The sequence below is a fragment of the Lynx rufus genome, unplaced genomic scaffold (assembly GCF_022079265.1).
Source record: "Lynx rufus isolate CCGP_SWC_20201006 ecotype Redwood Valley unplaced genomic scaffold, mLynRuf1.p SCAF_1, whole genome shotgun sequence".
NCBI lineage: Eukaryota > Metazoa > Chordata > Mammalia > Carnivora > Felidae > Lynx > Lynx rufus.
Genome location: NW_025814823.1, coordinates 19303316 through 19328105, shown reverse-complemented (window position 1 = coordinate 19328105; position 24790 = coordinate 19303316). Strand labels below are relative to the sequence as shown.

Sequence of the window (24790 nt, the reverse complement as noted above, 5' to 3'; positions counted from 1 at the left end):
CGCCAGCTTTTATAATCCCGAATAAAAACCCCATTTACAGGGGCACCTGGGTGGCTCAGGCAGCTAAGCAAGTTGATTTCGGTTCCAGTCATGATCTCACAGTTCCTGAGTTCGAGCCCTGCATGGAGCCCCACACTGGGCTCCACACCAACAGCATGCTTGGGATTCTCTCTCTCCCTCTCTCTCTGTTCCTCCTTCAATCATGCTTGCACTCTCTAAATAAATAAATAAATAAACTTTAAAGATACATTTACAGAACTGTGCTGCATTTATCAAAACATCCATACATAAGTGAACTTGAGCAGTCCAAACTCGTGTTGTTCAAGGGTCAAGTGTGGTTTGTATACTTCCGTGCTACATGCAGTTTCACAGCACTGCACTTTGATCTCTCATGGTCCCTGCCATCGCACGTGCCCCAAAGCAGAGACCTCCGACCTCAACAAATGCAGGGTGGTGAGTCTCACAGAGTTACGCTGGCACACGGCAGAAATATCCAGAGGAGTTAGGAAAATGGTATTTAACTGAAGTCTGAAGGATGAATGGAAGTTGGCCAGGAAAAGAGAGAAGAGTGATGTAGGCAGAGGGGCTGGCATATGTTAAGAGCAAAAGAGACTCTGCTCAGTTCAAGGAAGTGAAAGAACTGTAACAGGCTGGTGAGGCAGACAGGGCCTTGTATGAAAGCTACTGTACGTCAAGCTCAGGTGGCTGGATTTTCTCTTTGGGGTAATGAATGTGCTGTCTCTAACTTAGATGCATTGTGTTCAAAACCAATTCTTTTCAGGAACAGTCAGGTTTTCAGTATATTCAGGGATCTGAAAGAAAAGAAGTTCTTTGCCATATTCTAATTGACTCTTGGTACTACCCGATTTAACAAGGAGGCCAAGTTTTCCTAGAATGTTCCTATTCTTTTATTCTTCAGGGTCTTTATTTTATGAGGAAGGGCAACCACTGATTTTTCTTAACTGAAAACCAGCATTTATTTGGTCCTTTCTGCCCATATTTGCCCCTTACTCAATATTAACACCCATATTTCGGTAAAAGACCTGTGTATACTCTGAGCGTCACAAAGCCCCTTTGCATGCCTCTCCCAATCAAAAACTAGTAAAAGTGATTTGCAAATGGCCAGAAATGGGAGCACGGGTGCAAAACCTTGGCGTTCAAGTTTAGAAGGGGTCGCGTGCGGTGACCGCACCATGCGGGAGGCCAGCCGCGCCCAAATCCTTCCTCCGGGAGAATCCGCGCCACCTCGCAGTCCTCCACCTGCACCTGCGGTGCACCTGCGCGGCGCAGGGCGCCCAAAGGACCCGAGGCTGCGAGGGAGAGGGGGGAGGGGACCTGCGGGCGAGCGGCCCAGGCCCGGGGCGGAGCTGGGGTGTGGATCCTCGAGCGCCGAGAGCCGGTCTCCCGCTCGCCCCCGCCGCGCGAGGGCATCGCCCGCTCCGGGGGCCCCAGGCCGCCACTGCGGTCGCGCTCATTCTTCCAGAGTCTCCGTGCCTGGCGGCGGCACCGCTTACCAGCTTCCCCCGCGACCCGAGCCGGCTTCTGCGTCCGCGCGTTTCCGCTGGGCGGGCCCAGCAGGTCGTCTCTCGGGTTGCCGGTGAAGGAAGGTCCCCGGGTTGGGCGGGAGGCGCTGTTATCGGAGTAGCCGGGCCTACTAAGGGCGCGTTTTAAAAATTGTTGATCCACATTGCTCTAGAACAATGCCCGTAACATTGAGGGAAAAGAATCCTCCAGCAACGTGAGGTTTGCCTCCAATTTAAGCGAACAGCTCATGTAGACCAGTTTCTTGGGCCCAGCATTCCCCTTACTAGCTGAGTGACATTGGGCAAGTGTGGAGAGGGAAACAGTCCCCCCCACCCCCCATGCCCATATCCTTCTCCATGGAAGTTGTGGATGTTAGGTTCCATGGTAAAGGCAGTTAAGATTGCAGGTGGAATTAAGGTTGCTAACCAACTAACTCTAAAATACGGAGATGACTGGATTCTCCAGGCAGGCCCAGTGTGATCACAAGGGCCCCGGAAAGTGGAAGACGGGCAGAGTAGTGGTCAGAGAGATCTGAAGATGGAGGTCGGGGCCATCAGCCAAGGGATGCAGGAGGACTCAAGAAGCTGGAAAAGGCCAGGAAACAAATTGCCCCCTTGAACTTCCAGAAGAAACACAATCCTGTCTATACTTTGTTTTTAGTGCAGTGAGATATAATCCAGACTTCTGACTTGGAGAAGAGAATGCATTTGTGTCGTTTTAAGCCACTGTGTGGTGATTTGTTATAAGGGCAAGTCTAGAAAACTCATACAGCAAGTCATTAAACCTCTCTGTGTATGAGTATAGGACCTGCCTCATAGGAGTAGTGTGAAAATCAAAATGGGTATACGGTGAAACCTTGGATTGCGAGTAACTTGTTCTGTGAGTGTTCTGCAAGACGAGCAAACATTTCTAATAAATTTTAACTTGATAAAGGAGCTAAGTCTTGTAATACGAGTAGTACATGATGCTGAAAGTCACATGATCACAACTGAGCCAAAGATTCTTCCTTCTCTCTCTCTCTCTCTCTCTCTCTGGGATTGTGGGTGATGTCTCCCATGCTCTGATGCTGGGTCTCAGGCCATTGTTTGGCAGAAATCAGTGATTTTTCAGAATGTTGGAAGGTGCCCACAACTGGCACTGGTGTATTTTTTGTCACTTCAAAGCACCAATGGACAGTCCTTTGTTTTTCCATACAAGAGTAAGCTTAGGAACACTTTGCTTCATTCTAGGTCATTGGATAGGTTTTTTGTTAAAGCTGCACAAAAAGAAAAAGATTCCATTGAGCCAAGAGACAGCCGTGATTCTGTTAGTGATATTGAAAATTGTCCTACACAATAACCCTCCTCTCTTGTTGTCTCCCCACATCAGCCATGAAAGTTTTCAAAGGTAGGTGCAGTTAATTTTTCTTTATATTTTCTTTATTATTTTGTATTATATTACAATCTTGTTATGAAAAATTTTTTTTATTTTTTTATTTTTTTGAGAGAGAAACAGAGCATGAGCGGGGGAGGAGCAGAGAGAGAGAGGAAGACACAGACTCCGAATTAGGCTCCAGGCTCTGAGCTGTCAGCACAGAGCCCAAAGCGGGGCTTGAACTCATGAACGGTGAGATCATGACCTGAGCCAAAGTCAGATGGTTAACCAACTGAGCCACACAGGTCCCCCAGTATTGTTATCATTTTTACATGAATATTTTTGGGTTGTGGAATGAACCATCTGAGTTTCCATGATTTCTTATGGGAAATTCATTTTGATATACAAGTGATATACATGTTTCTGGAACGAATTATGCTTGCAAACAAAGGTTTCACTGTATTAGAATATATACATATTAGAACAACTTCTGTCTGTACTTGTCTGTGCTGAACGTGTTCACCATAATATGGCAGCGTTAATATGCTATCATTCTATAACGTAGAGATAAGAGCAGGGTCTCTGGAGTATGATGTTCTTTCTGAATGGTCAACATTTGCAACATCTGCATTGGTTGGTTTCAATTAAAGAAACAAAAACAAAACTACTATACATGTCTATGCCCAGAATGCTACTAGTTTCCATGAACTAATTAATGCTCATGCTGTTCAAGCCGCAGGCACAGACCTCAACCACTTTATATTCATGACAGCGCTGGGGCAAAAGTCATAAAACCGCCCAACTCTTTTCTTTCTTGCCCTGTGTCAATAGTCATGAAAAGAACTCTTTTATCTTGTTCCATGAATGTATTAGTTTTCTAGGGCTGCCCTAACAAAAACAAAGTGTCACAAACTGAGTGGCTTAAACCACAAAAGTGTATCCTGTTACCGTTCTGGAGCCTGTGTGTCCAAAATAAAGGTGTCAGCAGGATTCTTGCTGAGGACTCAGAGAGGGACCTGTTCTGGGCCTCTCTGGCTTGTAAAATGCTGTCTCTTCCCTGTGTCTTCACATCACCTTCCCAGTCATATTAGACTAGGAGCCAACCCTAGTCCAGACTTATCTCATATTAATTACATCTGCAATGACCCTATTTCCAAATAAGGTCACATTCTGAAGTCCTGGGGGCTAAAACTCCAACATAACTTTTTTGGTGTGATATAATTCAACCTGTAACAAGCAGCAAGCAGAGACTAGTGAGCATGGGGAAGAGGAAATAGAACAGATCTGACCCCTTTTCTCTATAGCTGTTGCCAAACTATGGCTCCCAGGCAGGGGAGCTTCTGAACTGGGTAGTGATTGAAATAAAATATTGCTATAGGTAACATACACAAGGTACTAGGCATTGTTTTAAGTGAATCAATACATGTGAAGTGTTTAGAATAGGACTAGATAATGGTGTCAGCTATCAACTCATTTTAATCTCCAAAACACCCCTAAAGTTACAATTATTATCTCTGGAGCACAGAGAGGTTTTTTGTCTCAGGTCCCATAGCTAGTAAGTGGTAAAACTGGAATTAAAACCCCAGCGGTATGGTATGACTCAAGTCTGATTCTTATTTGGAGAGAGAGCATACATACACACACCCAAGCAGGGAGGGACAGAGAGAGAGAGACAGTGAAAGAGAGAGAGAATTCCAAACAGGCTCTGCACTGTCAGCACAGAGCCTGATGCGGGGCTCAAACTCACGAACTGTGAGATCATGACCGGAGCTGAAATCAAGAGTCAGACGCTTAATCAACTGAGCCACCCGGGGGCCCCTCAAGTCTGATTCTTAACCATGACCCTTCAGTGTTAGATGTTGCTTGCAGCCGTAAAGTGTCAAAAGCTGAGTTACAAAGTTCCCATGTAGTCTTAATGTTACATTGATCTAGGTCAATGAAAAATTCCTTATGACTTAGTAAATTAGAGAAAAAGCAAGTTGTAAAACCATACATGAAGTATGGTACCATTTATGAACAAAGCAAAACAAAACCTACAAAATCCACACATACACATATGTGTCTATAGGTGTACAAGTCTGTGTATATGTTAAATACACAGAAAATATTTGGAAGGTTACTAATACTAGCAACACTTAAGGGTGGTGTGGGGCACCTGGGTGGCTCAGTTGGTTAAGCGTCTGGCTTCCCCTCAGATCATGATCTCACGGTTCCTGGGTTCAGTTTGGGTCCCGCATCAGGCTCTTCACTGACATCTCAGAGCCTGGGGCCTGCTTCGGATTCTTTGTCTCCCTCTTTCTGCCCCTCCCCTGCGTGCACCCTGTCTCTCTCAAAATAAACAAATTTTTTAAAAATTAAAAAAAAAAAAGGAGTCTCTGCTTTGTAGTTACTTCAATCATTCTGTTTACTGGTGACCTTTGCTCCCCAACCTTCATTTGGTCACTCAGTGCCTCATATTTACATATTTCAGGTATAACTACATAGAAAAGACCGACTCTCAGTCCTGATTCCAAATACCTATGGAAAGGAACCTGACAGTCCAGATTGGGTCAGGTACCCATTCTGGTTAATCAACCAGGGGGACAGCCAGATAATACATAGCACAAAAATGACAAAGGGAATGATCTCCACTTTACCCCTTAGAAAGATGAGATTCAACTGAGTAACTTCTCCATGATCACATAACTTTTAGGGGAAGGTAGGAGCTGAGATTTTGAATGTAGATCCATTGGACTTTAAAGCTTATGCACCATATATCATATGCTTGGAGATATTTATCTTGGAACAAACTGAGATCAGCCATGATAACCGTCCTTGAGCACCTGAAAAGGAGCAATTACTTACGTCTGGAAAGGTTAGCACCAGGACTATTTAAAGAGACAGATTTTCCTGCAGTTAAGGGAGGAAAGGGAGGGAAAAAGCACTCTATGAAACTTGCCCAAACATAGAACAACTTATCTCAACCTCCCTATCACTGAGGTATCCGAAGCTATATTATATGGCTAAATGAACCATATGGTATGCTTATTATAAAGCTAGGAGTACAGGCCAGCTTGAAGTTTATTTCAAAACGGCGTATTTTGCACCATTCATACAAAGTATGAAAAAAAAATATGGTAAAAATTTAGGTAAACCTTTAGATAGACTGATAATTTTTCAAAAAGAAAAACACTATTAAACACATATTTAAATATTAAAAACTCCAAGTCAGATCTCACTGTAATGTATTTCAAAAGCGAAATTTAAATACATTCACTGTGGTTAAACTGCATTTCATATTTGTTGAAATAAATGTCACTGAAACATCGAAATACAGATATATTTATTTATAAATATTAGGTACATAGTTTATAAAAGACTAAAAATCCTCTTTAGGACACAAAACTATTATAGAACAAAGATAGGTGCTATTGTACAAACGGAATGAGTGAACATAAGACTATGTGATTCTTAAGCACATTTATATTACACACAGTTTTAAAACTAACATATCTTTGAAGCTGTAGAATTGGTAGGCGATGTATTTAAGAATTAGTTCAGAGACTTACAAAACAATTTTATTGGTGATATTTATGTGTGGGGAGAAGAAACTGTTTATCGCATATAACTATCACGTTTCAAGGGACATGACTTAACAGGAAAGTTTTTATAAGAAACTATTAGTTATTTTAGAAATTCTACCTACATTAAAATAACATTATATATTCCCGCTCTAATTCCAACTATATCAAGTGAAATGATAAAATTTAAAATTGTAGCATTTTAGATAGTCAAGTTACAAAAGCAACTAAAGAAAGAAACTCAGATTCAAAGTTTCAAATACCCACTGAGTTCGACACCTTTTCTTTCTTAGTACAAAGTATCTGCTCTTAGACATGGGGTATTCAGTTAATTACCCTTCCTGGTGACCTCAGCTACAATAAAAAAGAAAGAAGCCAACAGAGACCACAGACTCACTAGCGCTGATGGAAAGTGATAGTGAAGAGCCAAAGCACAATAGACCACAGCAGTCTGGGTAACAACAACTGGGTGGAAAAGCAAGCTAAATCTTCCATGTCTTCACATTTGAAGGGAGTCACTCTACACATTACAACTACTGACTTTTCGACTGATCTATAGAATCAAGGAAAGGCGATGAAAAGTCAGCATTCTGTTTAAAGGCTGGCATGTATATTATACATTTCAAGAACAAGCCTATGCAAATATATCAATTTTATCTAGAACACCTTTTCTGATGATGCAGCATTACTGTACTTATGTTTAAAGACTAAAAATTTATCTCTAACTTAAGACGATTAAAAGTGAACAAGTCAACATTATGATGAAACCTGTTTACAGCCAAGGAATATAGTAAACTACTTGACAAATTTACCATCTTAGAAACTCCCTCTGCTAAGATCGAAAAGGTAGGATTAGCTCTCTGCTGCCCAGAAGGCAATACCTGCTATAAGGTATTGAACATCAGTAAGAGAGCTTACTGCCATGAATACTTAGGTACTTGGCCCACTCCTAAGAGACACACAAAGCCACAACAAGCAAACAAAATACCCCAGGAACAATAAAAACCCCATTTCTCATCATCACTTTATTTCTCTTCTGCTGTTCCAGGCTCTGAGAACATCGGGCATAGTGCTGAATTGGGACGGCATACGAAAGCATCGGTTTCCCCTCCCAACTCTGTTAATTGTTCCAATGAAGACACACAAGGATAATGGTCTTTTAACATATCTGGCAATTTAGAAGTCTTCTCTTGAATACGTCGAGAACGTCTCACTGGTGTTAGAAACTTTAGCTCTTTAAATGTAGAATCTGTATTGTCAAACTGTATCTTCTTTTTTACACTAAAAAGACAAAAATTATTCCCAGAGTTAAAAAACATTAACATTTTTACTTGTTCTTTTATGCCATTTATCTTACTATAACTTGTATGTTACAACCATGTGATTGGCTGTCTTACAGAAAAGGAGTTACCAAAGCTCCTTGTAGTTAGGAACTTATTCCTTTCTGTATTTGTTGTCACAGCACATATACAGCAGATTCTTGAATATCTGTACAATTGGCTATTTGCTCAATTCCAAAACCTACTATTATCAATAGCTTACAGCCATTAAAGTAAAATATCAAAGTTTTCTTTCACAAAATGGCAATACTTAGGGAAAAGCAAAGCAAATCCAGTATTTAAAGGGTGAAATGTCCCAATGATATTGATTTGCTTGAAACCTTTACCTATTAATAAATGATAGTTCTAATCAAAAGTGAAATATTTTTAGATACCATATTTATTATTCCTAAACATAAAAGCAAATCACAGCACAGTACATTTTGAAAGCTTACCTATGTAGGTATGGTGTAGTAGACACATTATATTTAATTAAGCAACTCCCCCTGGTTTCTGTACTGGGGGTTTTAACATCATTGGTTGAATCGTTTGTTTTGTCATCTTGCTCTTTTTCATCATCTTGAAATACCACATTTCTAGTTTTCTTTTCCATTTCTGGTTTTCCTGACTCTAGATTAACCCCTCTATCTTCAGTGCTGACTTCATGGATGTATTCCTTGGTTGCACAAGCCTCCTCAATATTTTCTCCTATAGAAATACATTTATAGATTAAGCTTTGGGCCAAATTGAAAGAGCAAAATCAGAAGGCATTAAAGTTATTCATAGTTGGTCAGATTTTCAAAATCAACGAAACAAACTGCCATCTCCTAACCATTTCGTTTCCTAAGCTAACACTGCTGAGAACTATTGACAAATATTTACTGGCGCCTGTGGGTCAGGGGTTGTAGATACAAATATAAGAATGAAACCATTCCTGTCCTTTAAGAAGTTGAAAATAATTATAAAATGAGAAAAATGCCATATAACTGAGGTAAGAATAAGGGGTCATAGGAACCCATGAAACGGAATAACTACCTTTGAGTGAGAGACAGCGAGATGGCTATGGAAAGCTTTCAAGTGACACTTAGGCTGGGGCTTGAGAAAAGAGTACTCGACAAGACCTAGGAAGACAATCTTGGTATGAAGCTTAAAAGAAAATGACCTATTAAGACAACATTAAAGGGCCAGTGTGCTTAGAATACACGTTAAGAAGCAAGGTGGGAATGTGGGGAAGAGGTGATGAGTTCAGATAGGTATGAAGGGCTGGACCGTAATGACCTTTACATGCTAGAAGTTTGGTAAAAATAAATCTCTACTGGAGCGACAGAGATACAATAAGGTTTGATCACTAAAACAGATGGTTTAGAATGGCAAGGAATGAAAAGGAATGATCTGTGATGATAAGAAGACAAAGCTATGGTTGTCTTAAGCAAGGTGGCAGAGAGGTAGGCAGTGAGGAGGAAGGGCTCGATTTAAGAGTTATTTCTAAGTTAGGACTTAACAAATGGATGCATGTGTGTGTCTGAATGAGTGTGCAGGTATAGTGGGGGCATCTCTTCCAAAATATCTTGCGTAGGCCTCTTTAACCACAGAGGATTTTCTTTTTTGGGAGGAAGAGATGATGGTATGGGGAAGCAATGAGGGACGACAATGAGTCCAAAATAAAACATGCTAGATGTGAAACACTGGAGACGTCCTGGTAAATCCATCAAGCCGAGAAGACCTCTAGATTTGACTAGTAGGAAATTATTAGAGATTTTTACTAAGAGGTGTTTCAGTTATATGATACATCTGAATCTAGAAAATGTTTACATTTCATAAACCTGACAGCTAATGAATCTCTTACTTCTATCTCCCATCCCTAGCAAAGAGAATTCTTGAACAGCTTCTCTAGAGCACAGAACAGATGACAGAATTTCACAAGCAAAATTTTAGAGATGCTCTAATCAAATTGCCTCACTTTTAACACAGGAAACTGAGGCCTAGAGAGGTAAGGTAACTTTCACAGACACTCAATGACAAATTTGAGTTTTGAACCAGATCTCCTAATTAAAAATTCTTTACACTACATAAAGCCACTGAATCTTGGAGGGAGGTATGCCAACAGATGTAAGAGGAGAGAAACAACTGACAAATTTAACAAGTTTAAAAAGATAAAAGAAAAATAATTCAATGAAGTTTAATAAAATCACAATTCACTTGAAGAAAATAAAAAACTTACCATATTTAACTTTTTCTTGACTCTTCATTGTCAGAATATCTGCTATGGTATGTCGCATCTCTTCAATAGGCTTAATTGTTTTAGTGAGGGAAATAAAAGTTTTATACTCTCAGACATTAACGAGATTGTCCAAGTCAAAAATATTTTAAACAGTGATTACATTTCACACTTCAATTAATAAAACAAAGCAATGGTTCTTAGACCATGTCTCTTTTCTCAAAATACTTGTTTTGGCCACTCAAGTTTTTAAAAATGACTCTTTGCCATTTAAAAAATTTTTTTTGGGGGGGGGTGGCGCCTGGGTGGCTCAGTCAGTTAAGCGTCTGACTTCGGCCCAGATCATGGTCTCACAGTTCGTGGGTTCAGGCCTCATGTTGGGCTCTGTGCTGACAGCTCAGAGCCTGGAGCCTGCTTTGGATTCTGTGTCTCCCTGTCTCTCTCTCTGCCCCTCCTCAGCTCATGCTTGCACTCTGTCTCTGTCAAAAATAAACTTTAAAAAATTAAAAAAAAAAAAAAATTAAAAAAAAATTTTTTTTAATGTTTATTTTTCAGAGAGACAGACAGAGTGAGAGTGGGGGAGGTGCAGAGAGAGAGGGAGACACAGAATCTGAAACAGGCTCCAGGCTCTGAGCTGTCAGCACAGAGCCTGACATGGGGCTCCAACTTAGGAACCGCGAGATCATAACCTGAGCTGAAGTCGGACGCTTAACTGACTGAGCCACTGAGGCGCCCCAACTCTTTTCCAATTTAAAGGATAGAATTATCAGATTAAAACTTTTCCCCACAATTTTTCTTAAAACTGCTTGTCTGGATATAAAAAAAATTCATGGATAAGTAACAAGCTAACACTAATCTCTATTAAAGAGCTAATAATATACAGTAAATTTAATATGAGATTTATACCTTTTCTCCTATGTCCATGGTTATATATTTTTTTCACAGGCTATTAAATGCATCTCTGAAGAGCTCAAGGTTGATCAGCCTAACATTTCACTCATTCAAATTCAACAGTTCACTAAGTGTCCATTATATTCTAGAACATATAAGTACTTACCATGTTCCTTTGAACTGCCCTGACTGCTAATGCAACATATTCAAGACATTATATAAAAGGGAAGTTCTGGCTCATATTCTTAGTTCTAGCACATAGTCCTTAACTACTCACTCATCCTGCTTTCACTTTTCTTTTGCAAATTTTAATCCTTGTTTTCCACTTTCTGCTCCAGTGTCACATCTTTCCTTTACACACTGCTTTCTATGTGAACCTTTGGCCCCAGTTATGCATCCTAGCTAATCTGCCTTAAGCCACTTTAAGTTATGCCCCTTCTGGTTCAGCGCAGTAGGAACCTAACACTCCCTTCCAGGTGGGATTCTGTCAAATACAATTTCCCTTCAGCAAAGCACTTTATACATAATAGCCATTGAGAGAATATCTGCTGAATATTTGATTTTTGATTCAGGTGAAAGGTCAAATAGTATCCGTTGGCTTTGCTGAGAATAAAGTGAGTAGACCTTTCTTAAAGAAAGACTGAAGAAAAAAATTTTTTAAAAACTCTCTTTATAAATAATCTCTAAAAATGCATGCTGAGAAACTTGGTCAAAAGGAAATACATTTTAGAAATACTTGCCCATAAAATATAAGTCAAATAAAAATAAGTCAAATAAAAAAACTGGAGATACAACTTATTCTAGAGCCAGGGCCTTTGTAGCAATAGACCAGGAAGGGGCGAGAGGTATGGTATCAAATCACTATGGTGGTTACATGTCAGAGAAACTAGTTGACTGCCATTTTCTATGCGTGGGCAGGACCAAACACAGGGCATAAAAATATAAGTACATTAAGAAACGCTCTTAAAGCAATAGGGTTCTCTCACAAAGCCACAGAACCCGCTAACATTTAGATGTTAATTCTACTTACTTTATATTCGTTAAATACATTTTAATATTAAAAATTAAATATCCCAGATATCTTAACTAGGAAATGTGTAAAATGACATGTTGTACTAAAATATTTCTCACAGCATTTTTCACGAAATTTACATTTCAGCTTATATTCATCTTCTAAGTCCGATTATCACTAGTTCACAAGCAAGTTTTCGAAGGTTAAGAAACAGCTTTTAGGGGCGCCTGGGTGGCGCAGTCGGTTAAGCGTCCGACTTCAGCCAGGTCATGATCTCGCGGTCCGTGGGTTCGAGCCCCGCGTCAGGCTCTGGCCTGATGGCTCAGAGCCTGGAGCCTGTTTCCCATTCTGTGTCTCCCTCTCTCTCTGCCCCTCCCCCGTTCATGCTCTGTCTCTCTCTGTCCCAAAAATAAATAAACGTTGAAAAAAAAAATTTTTTTTTAAAAATAAAAAAAAAAAAGAAACAGCTTTTATAATATGCAATCATTGTGGCCTTTAAACATTCATTACTACTACATATATAACCACACTTTTATCAAGTTATGTTGTAATGTGCTCCAAAATAACTCTGAATCTTTTGCACTGTAATAATAAAGATTATTAAGTTTTAATCTTACCTGAGCGCCCGCCAGAATGGCTTTCTCATAGATTGTGATAATGTTTTCAATAGGACTTGTGAGTGGTTCAATACGTGCAAGGCATATCCAATATTTAACAAGCTTTTTGGCATCCGGAATATTTTTAATCAGGTCATTCAGTATGACCAATATTTCTTCTTTTGGGCATCCCTAAAATAGCAAGAAGTGAAGTGAGTGATCTCATTTAGCCTTCAAACTATGAACAATTAAGTAAGCTTGATCTATAATCAAGATCCATGATAATGAGAGAAAAAAACGGATAGAAAATTATTCATAAGAATATTCACTGTTCTCTTCCTTACTCCAAACTTATTCTGAATGGCTAACAAGAAGAATATTAGTCATGAATACAAAGCAGGGAAAAAATGAAATATAAGTTGAGAAAAACATTAAGTCAAAAAAGACCAACACTCTACATGGTCTTGATCCTTTTCCTTATCCTTATCCTTTTACATATTGTGGGATTCCATTCAATATTTGAGTTGGAATTTTTGCATCTACGAAATGTTTATGGGGGAGAACAGCTTCTGGTTTTAAAAATTGTCTTTATCAGGTCTTGATATTAAGGCTAAAATGAATCTGTTACGGTATATGTACTTAAGGGCTATACACAGATAGTAGGGCAGAAAAACTCCACAGTTTCAATGACAAACCCCAGCTAAGCAGAATTAAGAATATAATCAGGGAAACTCCGAGTCTAATTTTCACGGGTCCTCAGAATCACAAAAAGTCTAAAAATGCTCATGAAGACCAGAGTAAGGTTTGAAATCATACTCATAGATTTAGTCTTGCTGTGGATCTTGGACACTGTGGGTAACCAAAGCAAGATTAAAAAGTATTCAGGAAATAAAGGAAACATTCTAGAGTTATTATACTCTAGGATTTTGGTCCAAATAGTGAAACTCTACAATAAGTTCAAGACCATGATGATGTTGGTTTAGATTAATGGAATTTTGTTTGAAATATTTTAGCTAACTTGGATTTCATGTGAGATAATGACTAATTTATGTAGCTAGTCTTTGGTAAAATATGTAATGAGTGGAAAAAATAATACGAAAACATGCTGAAGGAATGGAAAAAACAGAAGTATCAGAGTGAATATCCAACCTCAGCCCATTTTATATTAACATCTTACAGAAACATAATATTTATAAGTAAAAAAAAAAAAATCCAGTAAAAACCTAATTATCCCTTTGATCTATTTATATGAACTCAATGAAAATGCAGTCCATTAAAGGCTAAAGATAAACAATCTCATAATTAACATTAAATCTACATAACACCACTAACACATTACACGGTCAAAGAGTGACAAGGTAATTTAGTGAGATAACATTTATAAGATAATTTACAAACTATAAACTACTATATGAATATAACTATAAACTATAAACTACTATACGAATATAAGGACTGTACCTCACTAATCAGGTTTAGGCATTCAGAAAATGTCTTGTTCACTTTTTCGGTAAATAATCTTTGTTCATCTTCTTCTACCATGGTAGTCCAAAAGGACCCAACTGGGTTTTCGTGTTGCCCTTCAGGCTCAGGCTGGGTAACTCCTGAGCTAGGAGGCCTTTTCAGGACTTTCCTTTTGCCAGCTTTCCACTCACTCAGACGAGCTCTACAGTTATAAGCAGGATACAAGCATTACCGTGATATTGATGATAGAATTCTCTCAGAGGAGAAGTTAAAAAATAACTCAGGTCTTGAAGTAGCTCCATGCTAGTGGCACATACATAAGTTCACAAGTTCAAAGAAAGAGGAATATTGAACATATCAATGTTAATTATATGCTCAAAGACCCTAAGAACGCATTTTTAAATGGAGAGGTTATAAAATATTTCCCAATTGTATTAAGCATTATAACTTAGATTACATCAGACCTAATGAAAGACACTCAAGCACAAGAACTTAGGTCATGCTGTTCCACAACATAAATTTGCTTAAATTTGCACACGACAGAAGAGAATCTACACTTGCACACAAATTCTAATACATTCAAGGAGATGATAAGCCAAACCACAAGAGCTACTCTGCTGAAAATTAAGCTAATAAAATTACATTTACTTACTTTCTCTCTTCTGCTGTTTCTTTGGGCTGAGCTGATCTATCAATAGTTGCTTTTGCTATTGTATGTCTGCGAGGGTCAACGTTTTTCGACTTTTCTATCAGTTTGGTGTTTGAAGACGAAACAGGCCTGGCTACAATTTCAGACTTCACGCTTCTTGTTAGTGTCTTCTTTCTTTCTATATCCTGAGAACCGGTTTTGGCACTAGATGAAACTGTGTTTAATTGCACTAACTCTTTCTCTCGAGGTCCTTTCCGCATCGTAACATTGGCCGAGCTTCTACCGATGCCTGGTCTCACAGCGTCCTGAGCATTGTCGCGGTGACTTCTAATAGGAGGTCGCAGAAGCTGTCTGTTCTGAATTGTAGTGCTCACAAGTTTAGTGGTAGTCGTCACGTTAGGAGCTCTATCGCTTTTCGCTGTCACACTGCTGCTGTTTGTGCGCAGAGGCTCTGTAGCTTTAGGGACTGTAGTCGAAAGTTTCTTTATTGCTGCAGAACTCTCATCTCTGATTTGTAGAGGCTTTCTAAATGAATTAATCTTAGACTGAACAATTTGGCCACGGTAAGATCCAAGCACAAGCTTCTTGGACATGTTAGCATCTTGCTTTGGTTTTTCCGTCATTATTTGTTTCTTTTTATTGTTGTTTTTAAGATGAAACACTTGGCTTAATGTCATGTGTTGACCTGGAGGGTCACCTTGAATTGGTACCAACTGCCCAGTTTGATTATTATCCTCAGAATTAGGTGTATCAATTGCTATAGTTGAATTGGTTAGTTCATTAGAAGGCCTTAAAGGAATACAATTTTTTTCCATTGTTACATTATTTTTGCTCCCGGGAGGTCTACTGACATTTTCTTTACCAGCCTAGAAGAGTGATTTATGACAAATTGGTATTTCAGAATTCATCTCTTTAAGAGTTTAGGAAAGGGAAAGGGGGAAAAGGGACAGTTTATGAGGGCTATGTCTATATCTTACCATTTTTGTTTTAAATTTCAGAACTTTTGTCTCTTCATGGACCTGGCCCTCAGAGGTCATCACTTTCTGGTCTCTACTACTTTAAAAAAAAAAAAAAAAAAAAAGGAAAAAAAGTTTAACTACAGACCAAGTGAGTTTTGTCTTTTGGCAGGAAGAATGGGAGGATATTAACAATCATCTGACTTTGTAATTTTAAATTAAGGCAAGAACTGAGCTGAGATTTATTTATGAAGCAAAACTCTTCTTTCTTTATTATAGGGTGACTTAATAGTATAAACAAGATGGCTGGAGAATTTAGATATTTTCTTAAAAGTCTTAACACCCTCTCCATACAGAATAGGTAAACACATTTGATAACCTCATTCCAAACCATTCTTCTTAGTCACTCAAACAAATCCTCAAAACCTTTATTAAGCAACACTTCCTTTGGTTAGTTTTCAGTACTTAGTAACTGATTTACATTGAAAAAAAAATTAAAAATAGCCCTTCTTCAAATAAATGGTGCTGGGAAAACTGGACAGCCACATGCAAAAGAATGAAACTAGACCACTTTCTTACACCATACACAAAGATGAACTCAAAATGCATTAAAGACCTAAACGTGAGACCTGAAACCATAAAGCTCCTAAAAGGAAACAGAGGTAGGAAAGTCCTGGACACCGGCCTTAGCCATATTTTGTGGGATGTATTGTGTCCCCTCAGGCAAGGGAAACAAAAGTAAAAATAATGGAAAGTTCATCAAACTAAAAGCCTCTGCACAGTATCAAACCATCAACAAAACAAAAAGGCAATCTACTAAGTGAGAGAAGTTATTTACATGGGATATATCTGATAAATCAGGGGTTAATTTCCAAAATTTATAAAGAACTCCTACAGCTCAACATGAAGAAAACTCAATTAAAAAATGCACAGAGGACCCAAGCAGACATTTTTCCAAAAACATTCAGATGGTCAACAAACCCATGAAAAGGTGCTCAACATCACTCGTCATCAGGGAAATGCAAATCAAAACCACAATGAGATATTACTTCACACCTGTCAGAATGGCTACTAACAAAAAGACAAAAGATAACAAGTGTTGGAAAGGATGTGGAAAAAAGGGAGACCCTGTGCAATGAAAATATAAATTGGTGCAGCCAATGGAAAACAGCATGAAGTTTCCTCAAAAAATTCATAAATAGAAATACCAGATGATCCAGTAATTCTACTTCTGGGTATTTACCTGAAGAGTATATGAAAACACTAGTTCAAAAAGATACATGCACCCCCGGGGTTTACTGCAGCATTATTCACAATATCCCTGATATAGAAGCAACCTAAGTGTCCATCAATAAATGAATGGACAAGGAAGATGTGGCATGTATATACACTGGAATATTACTCAGCCATAAAAAAGAAAATCTTGGGGTACCTAGGTGGCTCCATCAGTTAAGCATCCAAGTTCGGCTCAGGTCATAATCTCGCAGTTTGTGAGTTTGAGCCCCACGTCGGGCTCTGTGCTGACAGTTCAGGGACTGGAGCCTGCTTCAGATTCTGTGTCTCCCTCTCTTTCTCTCACTCTCTGCCCCCCCCCCCCCCACTCTCTGTCTCTCTCTCTCAAAAATAAATATTTAAAAAGAAAAGAAAAGAAAATCTTGCCATTTGTGACACAATGGATAGACCTTGAGGGTATTCTGCCAAGTGAAATAAGGCAGTTGGAGAAAGACAAATACCATACGATTTCACTTATATGTGGAATCTACAAATACAAAACAAAAACAAACAACAAACAAAAAATAGAAACAGACTCAAATACAGACTGCCTAAGAGGAGGGTGGTGGGAGATGGATGAAAATAGGCAAAGGGTAAATAAGTATATATATATATATATATATATATATATATATATGGGAAAATAGGTATAAAGTAAATAAGTCACTGGAATGAAAAGTATAGTATAGGAAATATAGTCAATAATATTATAGTAACTTTTTATGGTGACAGAAAGTAACTACACTTTCCACGGTAAGCATTTAATTTATTCAACTGTCAAATCACTATGATGTATACCTAAAACTAATATGTCAATTATACTTTGATTAAAAAGAAGAAAAGAAAAAGGGAAAGAAAAAAAATAGCCCTCCCAAAAGAAATCCAAAATTTTCCATACACACACAGCCCAATTCATTATAAATATGGACTTCAGTTTCTAGATGGCAATGCATTTAGAATATGTATCTAAAACAAATGCTTCCTCAAGAATTTAACCTACACTCCTTTTAACAGATACAGACTGTTTAGTACAGGCCATGAGATTCTCTTAGCAAGTCATTATAACAATTTGCATTCCATAAAGAAAAGACAAAAGAGGATCAATTAGACATCCCATTGATTCTAAGTTCAGAGATGCTAAAATGTAAAAAAAGGGTACATTTTAGAATCAACAAAGCTTGTTATCCCTGTAGTTGATAATTTGGGTTACGATGCCTCTCGCATCTTTTTGCTTAGTCTGCTCGGACAAGGGGCAGAACTTTGACATAGCTTGTACTACACATTTTTAAAAAATTTATTATTGGGGCGCCTAGGTGGCTCAGTCGGTTAAGCAGCCGACTTCAGCTCAGGTCACAATCTCGCGGTCCGTGAGTTCGAGCCCCGCGTCGGGCTCTGGGCTGATGGCTCAGAGCCTGGAGCCTGCTTCTGATTCTGTGTCTCCCTCTCTCTCTGCCCCTCCCCCATTCATGCTCTGTCTCTCTGTCTCAAAAATAAATAAAACGTTTAAAAAAAAATTTATTATTTAATTTACATCCAAGTTAGTTCGCATATGGTACAACAATGATTTCAGGAGTAGATTCCTTAATGCCCCTTACCCATTTAGACCATCCCCCCACCATGTCCCCTCCAGCAACCCTCTGTTTGTTCTCTATATTTAAGTCTTTTATGTTTTGTCTCCCTCCCTGTTTTTATATTATTTTTACTTCCCTTCCCTTATGTTCATCTGTTTTGTATCTTAAATTCCTCATATGAGTGAAGTCATGTATTTGTCTTTCTCTGACTAATTTCATTTAGCATAACACCCTCCAGTTCCATCCATCCCTCCAGTAGTTGCAAATGCCAAGATTTCATTCTTTTTGATTGTCGAGTAATACTCCATTTGTACTACACATTTTGAATGATGGCAGAGTCAAGATGCATCAGTGAACAGAGCACTGTCTCCCCAGTTTAAAGCCCTGCATTCACTGCCTGATGGTAAATACTCCTCTTGTTATTCACTGGCCTGTAGCCCGGTGCGGGGTGGGAGATGATGTTCAGGTCAGTCTGTCAGGTGCTCCCAATGTGGTACCTTAACTAATCAGACCCCCAATTACTTCTGGGCTTACGGTATACTGTGATGTTATCTCATGGAGAACATCAGAAGCAATCTTAACAAGAAATAGCCCTTCTTTCCTCCACCAAAGACTGCCAGCGTATGTGCCTCTGTACCCATATATTCTGCCTTCCTTGGCAGATAAACTGACACCATGCTGACCCATGGGCAAACTCTCCATTTGTGCTCTCTCGCTTGAGCACTGAGGATCTTTGTTCTTATTATTTATTCATTCTTCTGCATCATTAATTACCCCTCTGCTACATCATTCCCATCCGCATATAAACACTGTATATTATATCTCATCTTAAAAGCCTTAAACCCCACATTCCCTTTCAGCTTTATAGCAAAACTCCTCAAAAGTATGTATCTAAACACACTGTCCCCATGTTGTCGTATTACATTCTCTCCCCAGCCCATATCCATTGGGAATGTGCCCTCACCACTCTCCTGGAGGCTCCTAGTGTCATCTCCTTCTGTCTTTCTACAACTCAGGGATCAATTCTGCTTTCACCTTACTGCACCTTTCAACAGCACCTGACAGGTAGTCATTCTTTCTTTCAACACTCTCTTCACTCTGCTGCCGGATCACCAACTCCTCCTTTTCCTCCTACCTCGGTGGTCCGCTTCTTTCAAGTCTGTCTCTCTTCTTCCTGACCTCGCTGGGGCTCAAAGCTGCACTCAAATTTTAAACTTTTCTTTTGCCTGTTTATTTTAGTTTTATACTTCTCAGGGACTCCTCTTTTTCTGTCTGTGCTAACAGAATCCTAGCGCTTGGTCTTGAAATTGCTGGCCTTTTTAACTGCTAGCTAAAAAAAACCACAACACATCAGGATAAGGAGAATCCACCTTATTCACCCGTCCAGTATGGAGTTATATGAAAATACATCTGAATATATATATATATTATATATATATATATTATATATATATATATATATATAATATATATATAATGCTATTCTACCTTGTGATGATAAAACTGTCCTCACAAGCATTATCTAAACATAGGAATCTTAAAGTACCCACGCTGGAGATTGTAAAATAGAATGATTTAATTTTGAAAAGCTGCAACTCTGATTGGCTATTTAACAATTTGTTGCTCAAGTAATAATATTTAAATTGACATCTGTTTTCTGAAAGGAATAAATAGAGTACTTGTGAGATTTCTTGTAAAGCCAGAAGAATTTCAGAATTTTCTTTTCTTCCCATTGTGTATAAGAGTATTATAAACCCCACGACCCAGTTAGATTCCTTATTTAAGTTAGTAGTTGAGAGTCATGCTCTGTCTTACTTGAGTTGATATTCTCTTTGCTTACTCTCTAGTAATCTTATTCCCCCTCAAGGTTTTAAATAAATATCACCTACCAACTGGCAATTCCCATGTTTATATCTCTGATCCCAATCTCAAGCCAGCCCTTCAGATGTGCAACTCTTTGGCTTTTCCACTTGGATGTCTTGTTGGTGCCTCAGATTTAGCATGGCCAAAACAGAGCTCCTGATTACCCCATTCCTCCCTTAGTCTTCCCCATCTCGATATATGGTATCACTAGCCACTCAGTTATTCAAATAAAAAATCTAGGATCATCTTTTTGTCTTAAATGAAGAAACGAGGAATTTGTGAAAGAAAATGTATAACCATTTACATGTAAATGTAAAACATTTAAAGTAACACTAATGTAAAATTAAAAAGATTATTAAAAATTTGGAATTAATGCCAAACTTACATCAACTTGCAAAATTATAAATAGTTCAAAGAATATCCGTATACTGTTTTCCCAGATTTGTTTAGTGACAACCTTTTATGCCATATGTATTATAATTTGCACTGTTTCTGAACATGTGTATGTGTGGAATATATACAATGTTTTCTAACTGAACCTTTCAAGTTAAGATATATACACGATTGCTCTTTACCCCTAAATGCTTCAATGTTCATTTCCTACAAGTGGTGATTTTTCTCTTACATAACTGTAACACGGTTATCAAGTTAATAAATTCAACTTGATACACCCCTTAATCTACTATTTATATTCTAGCTGAAAACTGACATAATAATGTCCTTTATAACATTTCCCCTTTCACAATAGGGTACAAAGGTCAGGTATTGGATTGAATGGTATCTCTTAATCTGGAACATTCAGAGTCATCTTAAACTCCTTTCTTTCTTTCACATCTCATACCCTTCCATCACCAAGTCCTGTCATCTCTACCTCCTAAATATAAACACAATCAGACCACTCAACCATGAGGAAGGGTATGAAGCATTCACAGAGACAAAATATATCAATAACTGTTGGAAGAAACTAGAGAAATCAGGAGAATAGAATAACTCATGAACCAATCCTCTGTGTGGAAAGCCACTGAGAGATCATGAAATAATAGCCATCACTTATTGCACTCTCGCTATATACCAGGCATAGTACAGTGCATTTACTAGCTCAATTAATCCCCAAGAAACACATATTACTATCCCATTTTAATAAAGTAAACAGACTCAAAGAGGCCAGGTAACTCTCCAGAGGTTACAAAGTTGTAGTGGCAGACTTACAGATTACAGTCCTAATCACTCTAAAGCCAATGCTCTTACATTGCACAGAAAGAGCCTAAAGGATGTTACTGGCAGTTCTCTCTGGAGGGGACCTTTTGATTTTCTGCTTTATATACTTTCACGGGTTTTTGTTTTAGCCACAACCATGTACTATTTTTAAAATTTTAACAAAATAACACCAAGATATTTCTATGGAGAACTGAGAATATAATGAATGCTCTTCAAATATTTGGGGGGAATGCTCTCTCTCTGACACATACACAGTAAAAACTTTGCTAAATTAAGAAAGACCGACCTTTGTAGCACTGTATAAACCACAGTCAGTATTTTGATATATACAAACACTTTGCTTTAAAATTGTTTCATCATAGAGTGTGAATTAATTTACACGGGAAGCGATGACCTAATGCTGTGCTATCCAAGAAGGTATGGCTACTGAGCACTTGAAAAGTGGCTAGTCCAAACTGACTTGTGAAAGTGTAAAATACACACCAGATTTTGAAAACTCACTACCAAAAAGGAATGCAAAATATCTTAATAACCTTTAAGAATTACATGTTGGGGGGGCGCCTGGGTGGCGCAGTCGGTTAAGCGTCCGACTTCAGCCAGGTCACGATCTCGCGGTCCGGGAGTTCAAGCCCCGCGTCAGGCTCTGGGCTGATGGCTCAGAGCCTGGAGCCTGTTTCCGATTCTGTGTCTCCCTCTCTCTCTGCCCCTCCCCCGTTCATGCTCTGTCTCTCTCTGTCCCAAAAATAAATAAACGTTGAAAAAAAAAATTAAGAATTACATGTTGGAATTATAACATGGGATATATTGGATTAAATGTTATTAGAATTCACCTTTAAAAAATGTGGCTACTAAAAAATTTTAAATTACAGTACAACTGTGGCTCCCATTACATATTTATTGGACAGCTCTAATTTTAGACCTGAAATCAGAAAATTTGACCTCACCTGGATATGTGATTTTCCTCCTTGTATGCAAAAAACGTTTTTCTTTTTAACATATGTTCCTTGAGTTTCTGTCTTCTTTGTTCTAAATAACAAAAAGGCGACAAGTCAACATTGGTTACAACGATAACATCAAATATTCACTAAATGCAGATCTTCAAAAAATGTTCTACTAGAGATCACATCTTGTATACAACAGAAAATTTCTCAATTCAGAAATAATCCCATTTCTAAGAAATTGTTACCGTAAATGGTGCCCACAACTACTGCACAAGAATCACCTTTTCCTCTGTCTTTAAGTGAAAAATCTGGAGAAAATTATTTTCAATACACGGTTACTGAAAGCCAAGCTTTAAGAAACTAAATAGCAGATAAGAGACACCAGACTCTAAGCTCTAATTTACCAGTACTGGGTTGGGGGAGAGTTTTTTTCCTCTACTTTCCCATGTGGAGGACAAAGAATTAACATTATTTCTGAAGACCCAGCCAACCCTGGATTTACACAAAGTTGATTGATTGTCTTTAATTTGAAGCATCAGATGAGGCAGCCCCACCTCTCCAAATACTCGCGCTCAGGAAGAGGGAGAGGCCTGCGCAAGCGCAGTGGGTTCTCGGTCCGGGCGCGGCCCCGCCCCCGCCGGTCCCGCGTCTCGAACGCAGGGGCCGACTGGAGTGTCACGCACGCTCCCTCACTAAACGGACGCCTTCACTGCAGGCCCATCCTCGCAGCCAGTGGGTCACGCCCGGCCAGTAACGACCGCACGGGAGGCGCTTAGCCCGCACAGTGACACCACGGACCGGGAACCGCTCTGGTTTGTCCATTTCGAAAATGCCGAGGATGCGGCTGCGAGAGGCCGAGCGATCTGTCCAGGCTTCTCACACAACTGGTCAGGACTGAAGCCGGGGGACCCGAGGCCTCGGCCGCTGAGTCCGAGCCACCCCCTCCCCCACGGTCGTCCGCGTCCCCACCCTCTCGGACAAACCCGGGCTCCTGCGGGTCGCACCGCTCCCGCCACCGCGGCCCTCACCTCTGAACTCGGGCTGGGCCCTCTGGCTCGGGGGCAGTTGTAGCTCCCGGGGCACTGCTGGGGTGCTCATGGCTGCTGCGGGCAGAGGACGCGTCTCAGCCCTAACAGTCCCGCACTGCTCAAGCCAAGGCAGCGGCAAACTGAGCACGCCGCCTGCCCCGCTGCAGGAGGCGCGGCGTGAATTAAATGAACCAATGGGCGCAGGGGGCGGAGCCTGGGCCGCGGTTGCTGGGGCGGGTCTTGCCTCAGCTGGGTTCAGTTAGAGCTGCCCAGCTGAGTCCCCGGGCTGACAAACCTGATCAGCTGTTTCCGTGTTTGACTTGCGACCTGGGGGGGGCCTGCAAAGTCCTTGCTGTGTGGCAGATGGGACTTGTCTTTGGACGCCCATAGTGCATGGAGGAAGGCAGACTAGAAAATTGTCTATAGGCTGCGCTTATTAAACCAGGGCGTGTTTGCTGAGGAGGCTGTAAGCACCTACTGCTGTACAAAAGCATGTGTATTTCCCTTTCCCAAACATTACTTCGTTGCCATAGGACGACTGGGAAGTGGGATTGTAGGACCGCTGACAACATGGACTCCTCTGACAGTCCATCCTGTTTATACTCCTGCAATGACTTCCCTCCGGATCCGTGTTCCAGGACCCCTGAAGGTTCATGTATGCCCTGACTACAATGCAGGATGGCTCGTTCTGATCGTCACGAAAGTGGCGCACAGGAGACACTTTAGCTAAGTAGTAGAGCTGACAGGCCCACAGAAGGTGCCACTCTACGTAGCTGTTCCAGCCGGGTTTTAAGCATGGAGACAGAGACTGGAGGATACAATTTTTGTATCCCTGGCGCGGGTCTGAGAGGCTCCCGAGCTGGCTCTCAACTGCCAGTTCTTGCCGTCTTTCTCTGCTTTTTTTTCTGAAAGCATCATATGGTAGCTAGCATCTTGCTAATGAAGTTTGGGATGTTATATTCTGCTGCTGCTTTTTCTTGATGAAATGTTAAGTGTAACATTGTGTAACTTTGCCTGCACTTGAGGCCAGTTCTGGAAGAACTAACAGCCAAACAGCACGCATCACCATCCCTCAGACATTACTGCTGTTTGTATATTACTGTTAATATTGTCAGTTATGTACTAAAGTTTCATGGGACAGGCTGGGTAGCCAGGGATTAAGTGACAGCGAACAGTTTAACAAAATACAACAGTAAAAAGAGTGACTCAAGAACCTTTAAACCATTATGCTAAGTGAAAACCAGCTGCAAAAGGTCACATATATGGTATGATTCCATATGAAATATCCATAATAGATAAATTCATAGAGAAATGAGACAGATTGGTGGTTGCCAGGGGTTAGGGGTAGGGGGGAA

General features: G+C 39.8%; 1 protein-coding gene across 2 annotated transcripts; it reads right to left on the bottom strand.

The window, feature by feature from the left end:
* Window positions 1-6171: 6171 nt before the first annotated feature.
* CKAP2 (cytoskeleton associated protein 2) lies at window positions 6172-23532 on the bottom strand. Of its 2 annotated transcripts, none has more exons than XM_047079157.1 (9): window positions 23436-23532; window positions 22411-22492; window positions 15564-15642; window positions 14590-15452; window positions 13935-14139; window positions 12495-12665; window positions 9978-10047; window positions 8212-8464; window positions 6172-7718 (listed from the first exon to the last, which is right to left on the bottom strand). In XM_047079157.1, the coding sequence occupies exons 1-9, from the start codon at window positions 23503-23505 to the stop codon at window positions 7463-7465; spliced, it is 2049 nt and encodes a 682-aa protein (XP_046935113.1). In that variant the 5' UTR covers window positions 23506-23532; the 3' UTR covers window positions 6172-7462. The 2 variants fall into 2 exon arrangements, with proteins under 2 accessions (XP_046935113.1, XP_046935122.1); XM_047079166.1 differs by having other exon boundaries at window positions 6173-7718; window positions 15564-15639.
* Between the last annotated feature and the right edge of the window lie 1258 nt (window positions 23533-24790).

What these genes read in the sequence shown, in the direction of transcription:
- CKAP2 (XM_047079157.1), bottom strand. Translation starts at nt 23,505, where the DNA reads ATGAGCACCCCAGCAGTGCCCCGGGAGCTACAACTGCCCCCGAGCCAG. An exon ending in GGCCCAGCCCGAGTTCAGAG is followed by an intron (nt 22,493 to 23,435) that starts GTGAGGGCCGCG and finishes TTTGTTATTTAG; the next exon opens with AACAAAGAAGACAGAAACTC. An exon ending in GAAACAGCAGAAGAGAGAAA is followed by an intron (nt 14,140 to 14,589) that starts GTAAGTAAATGT and finishes TTATAACTGTAG; the next exon opens with AGCTCGTCTGAGTGAGTGGA.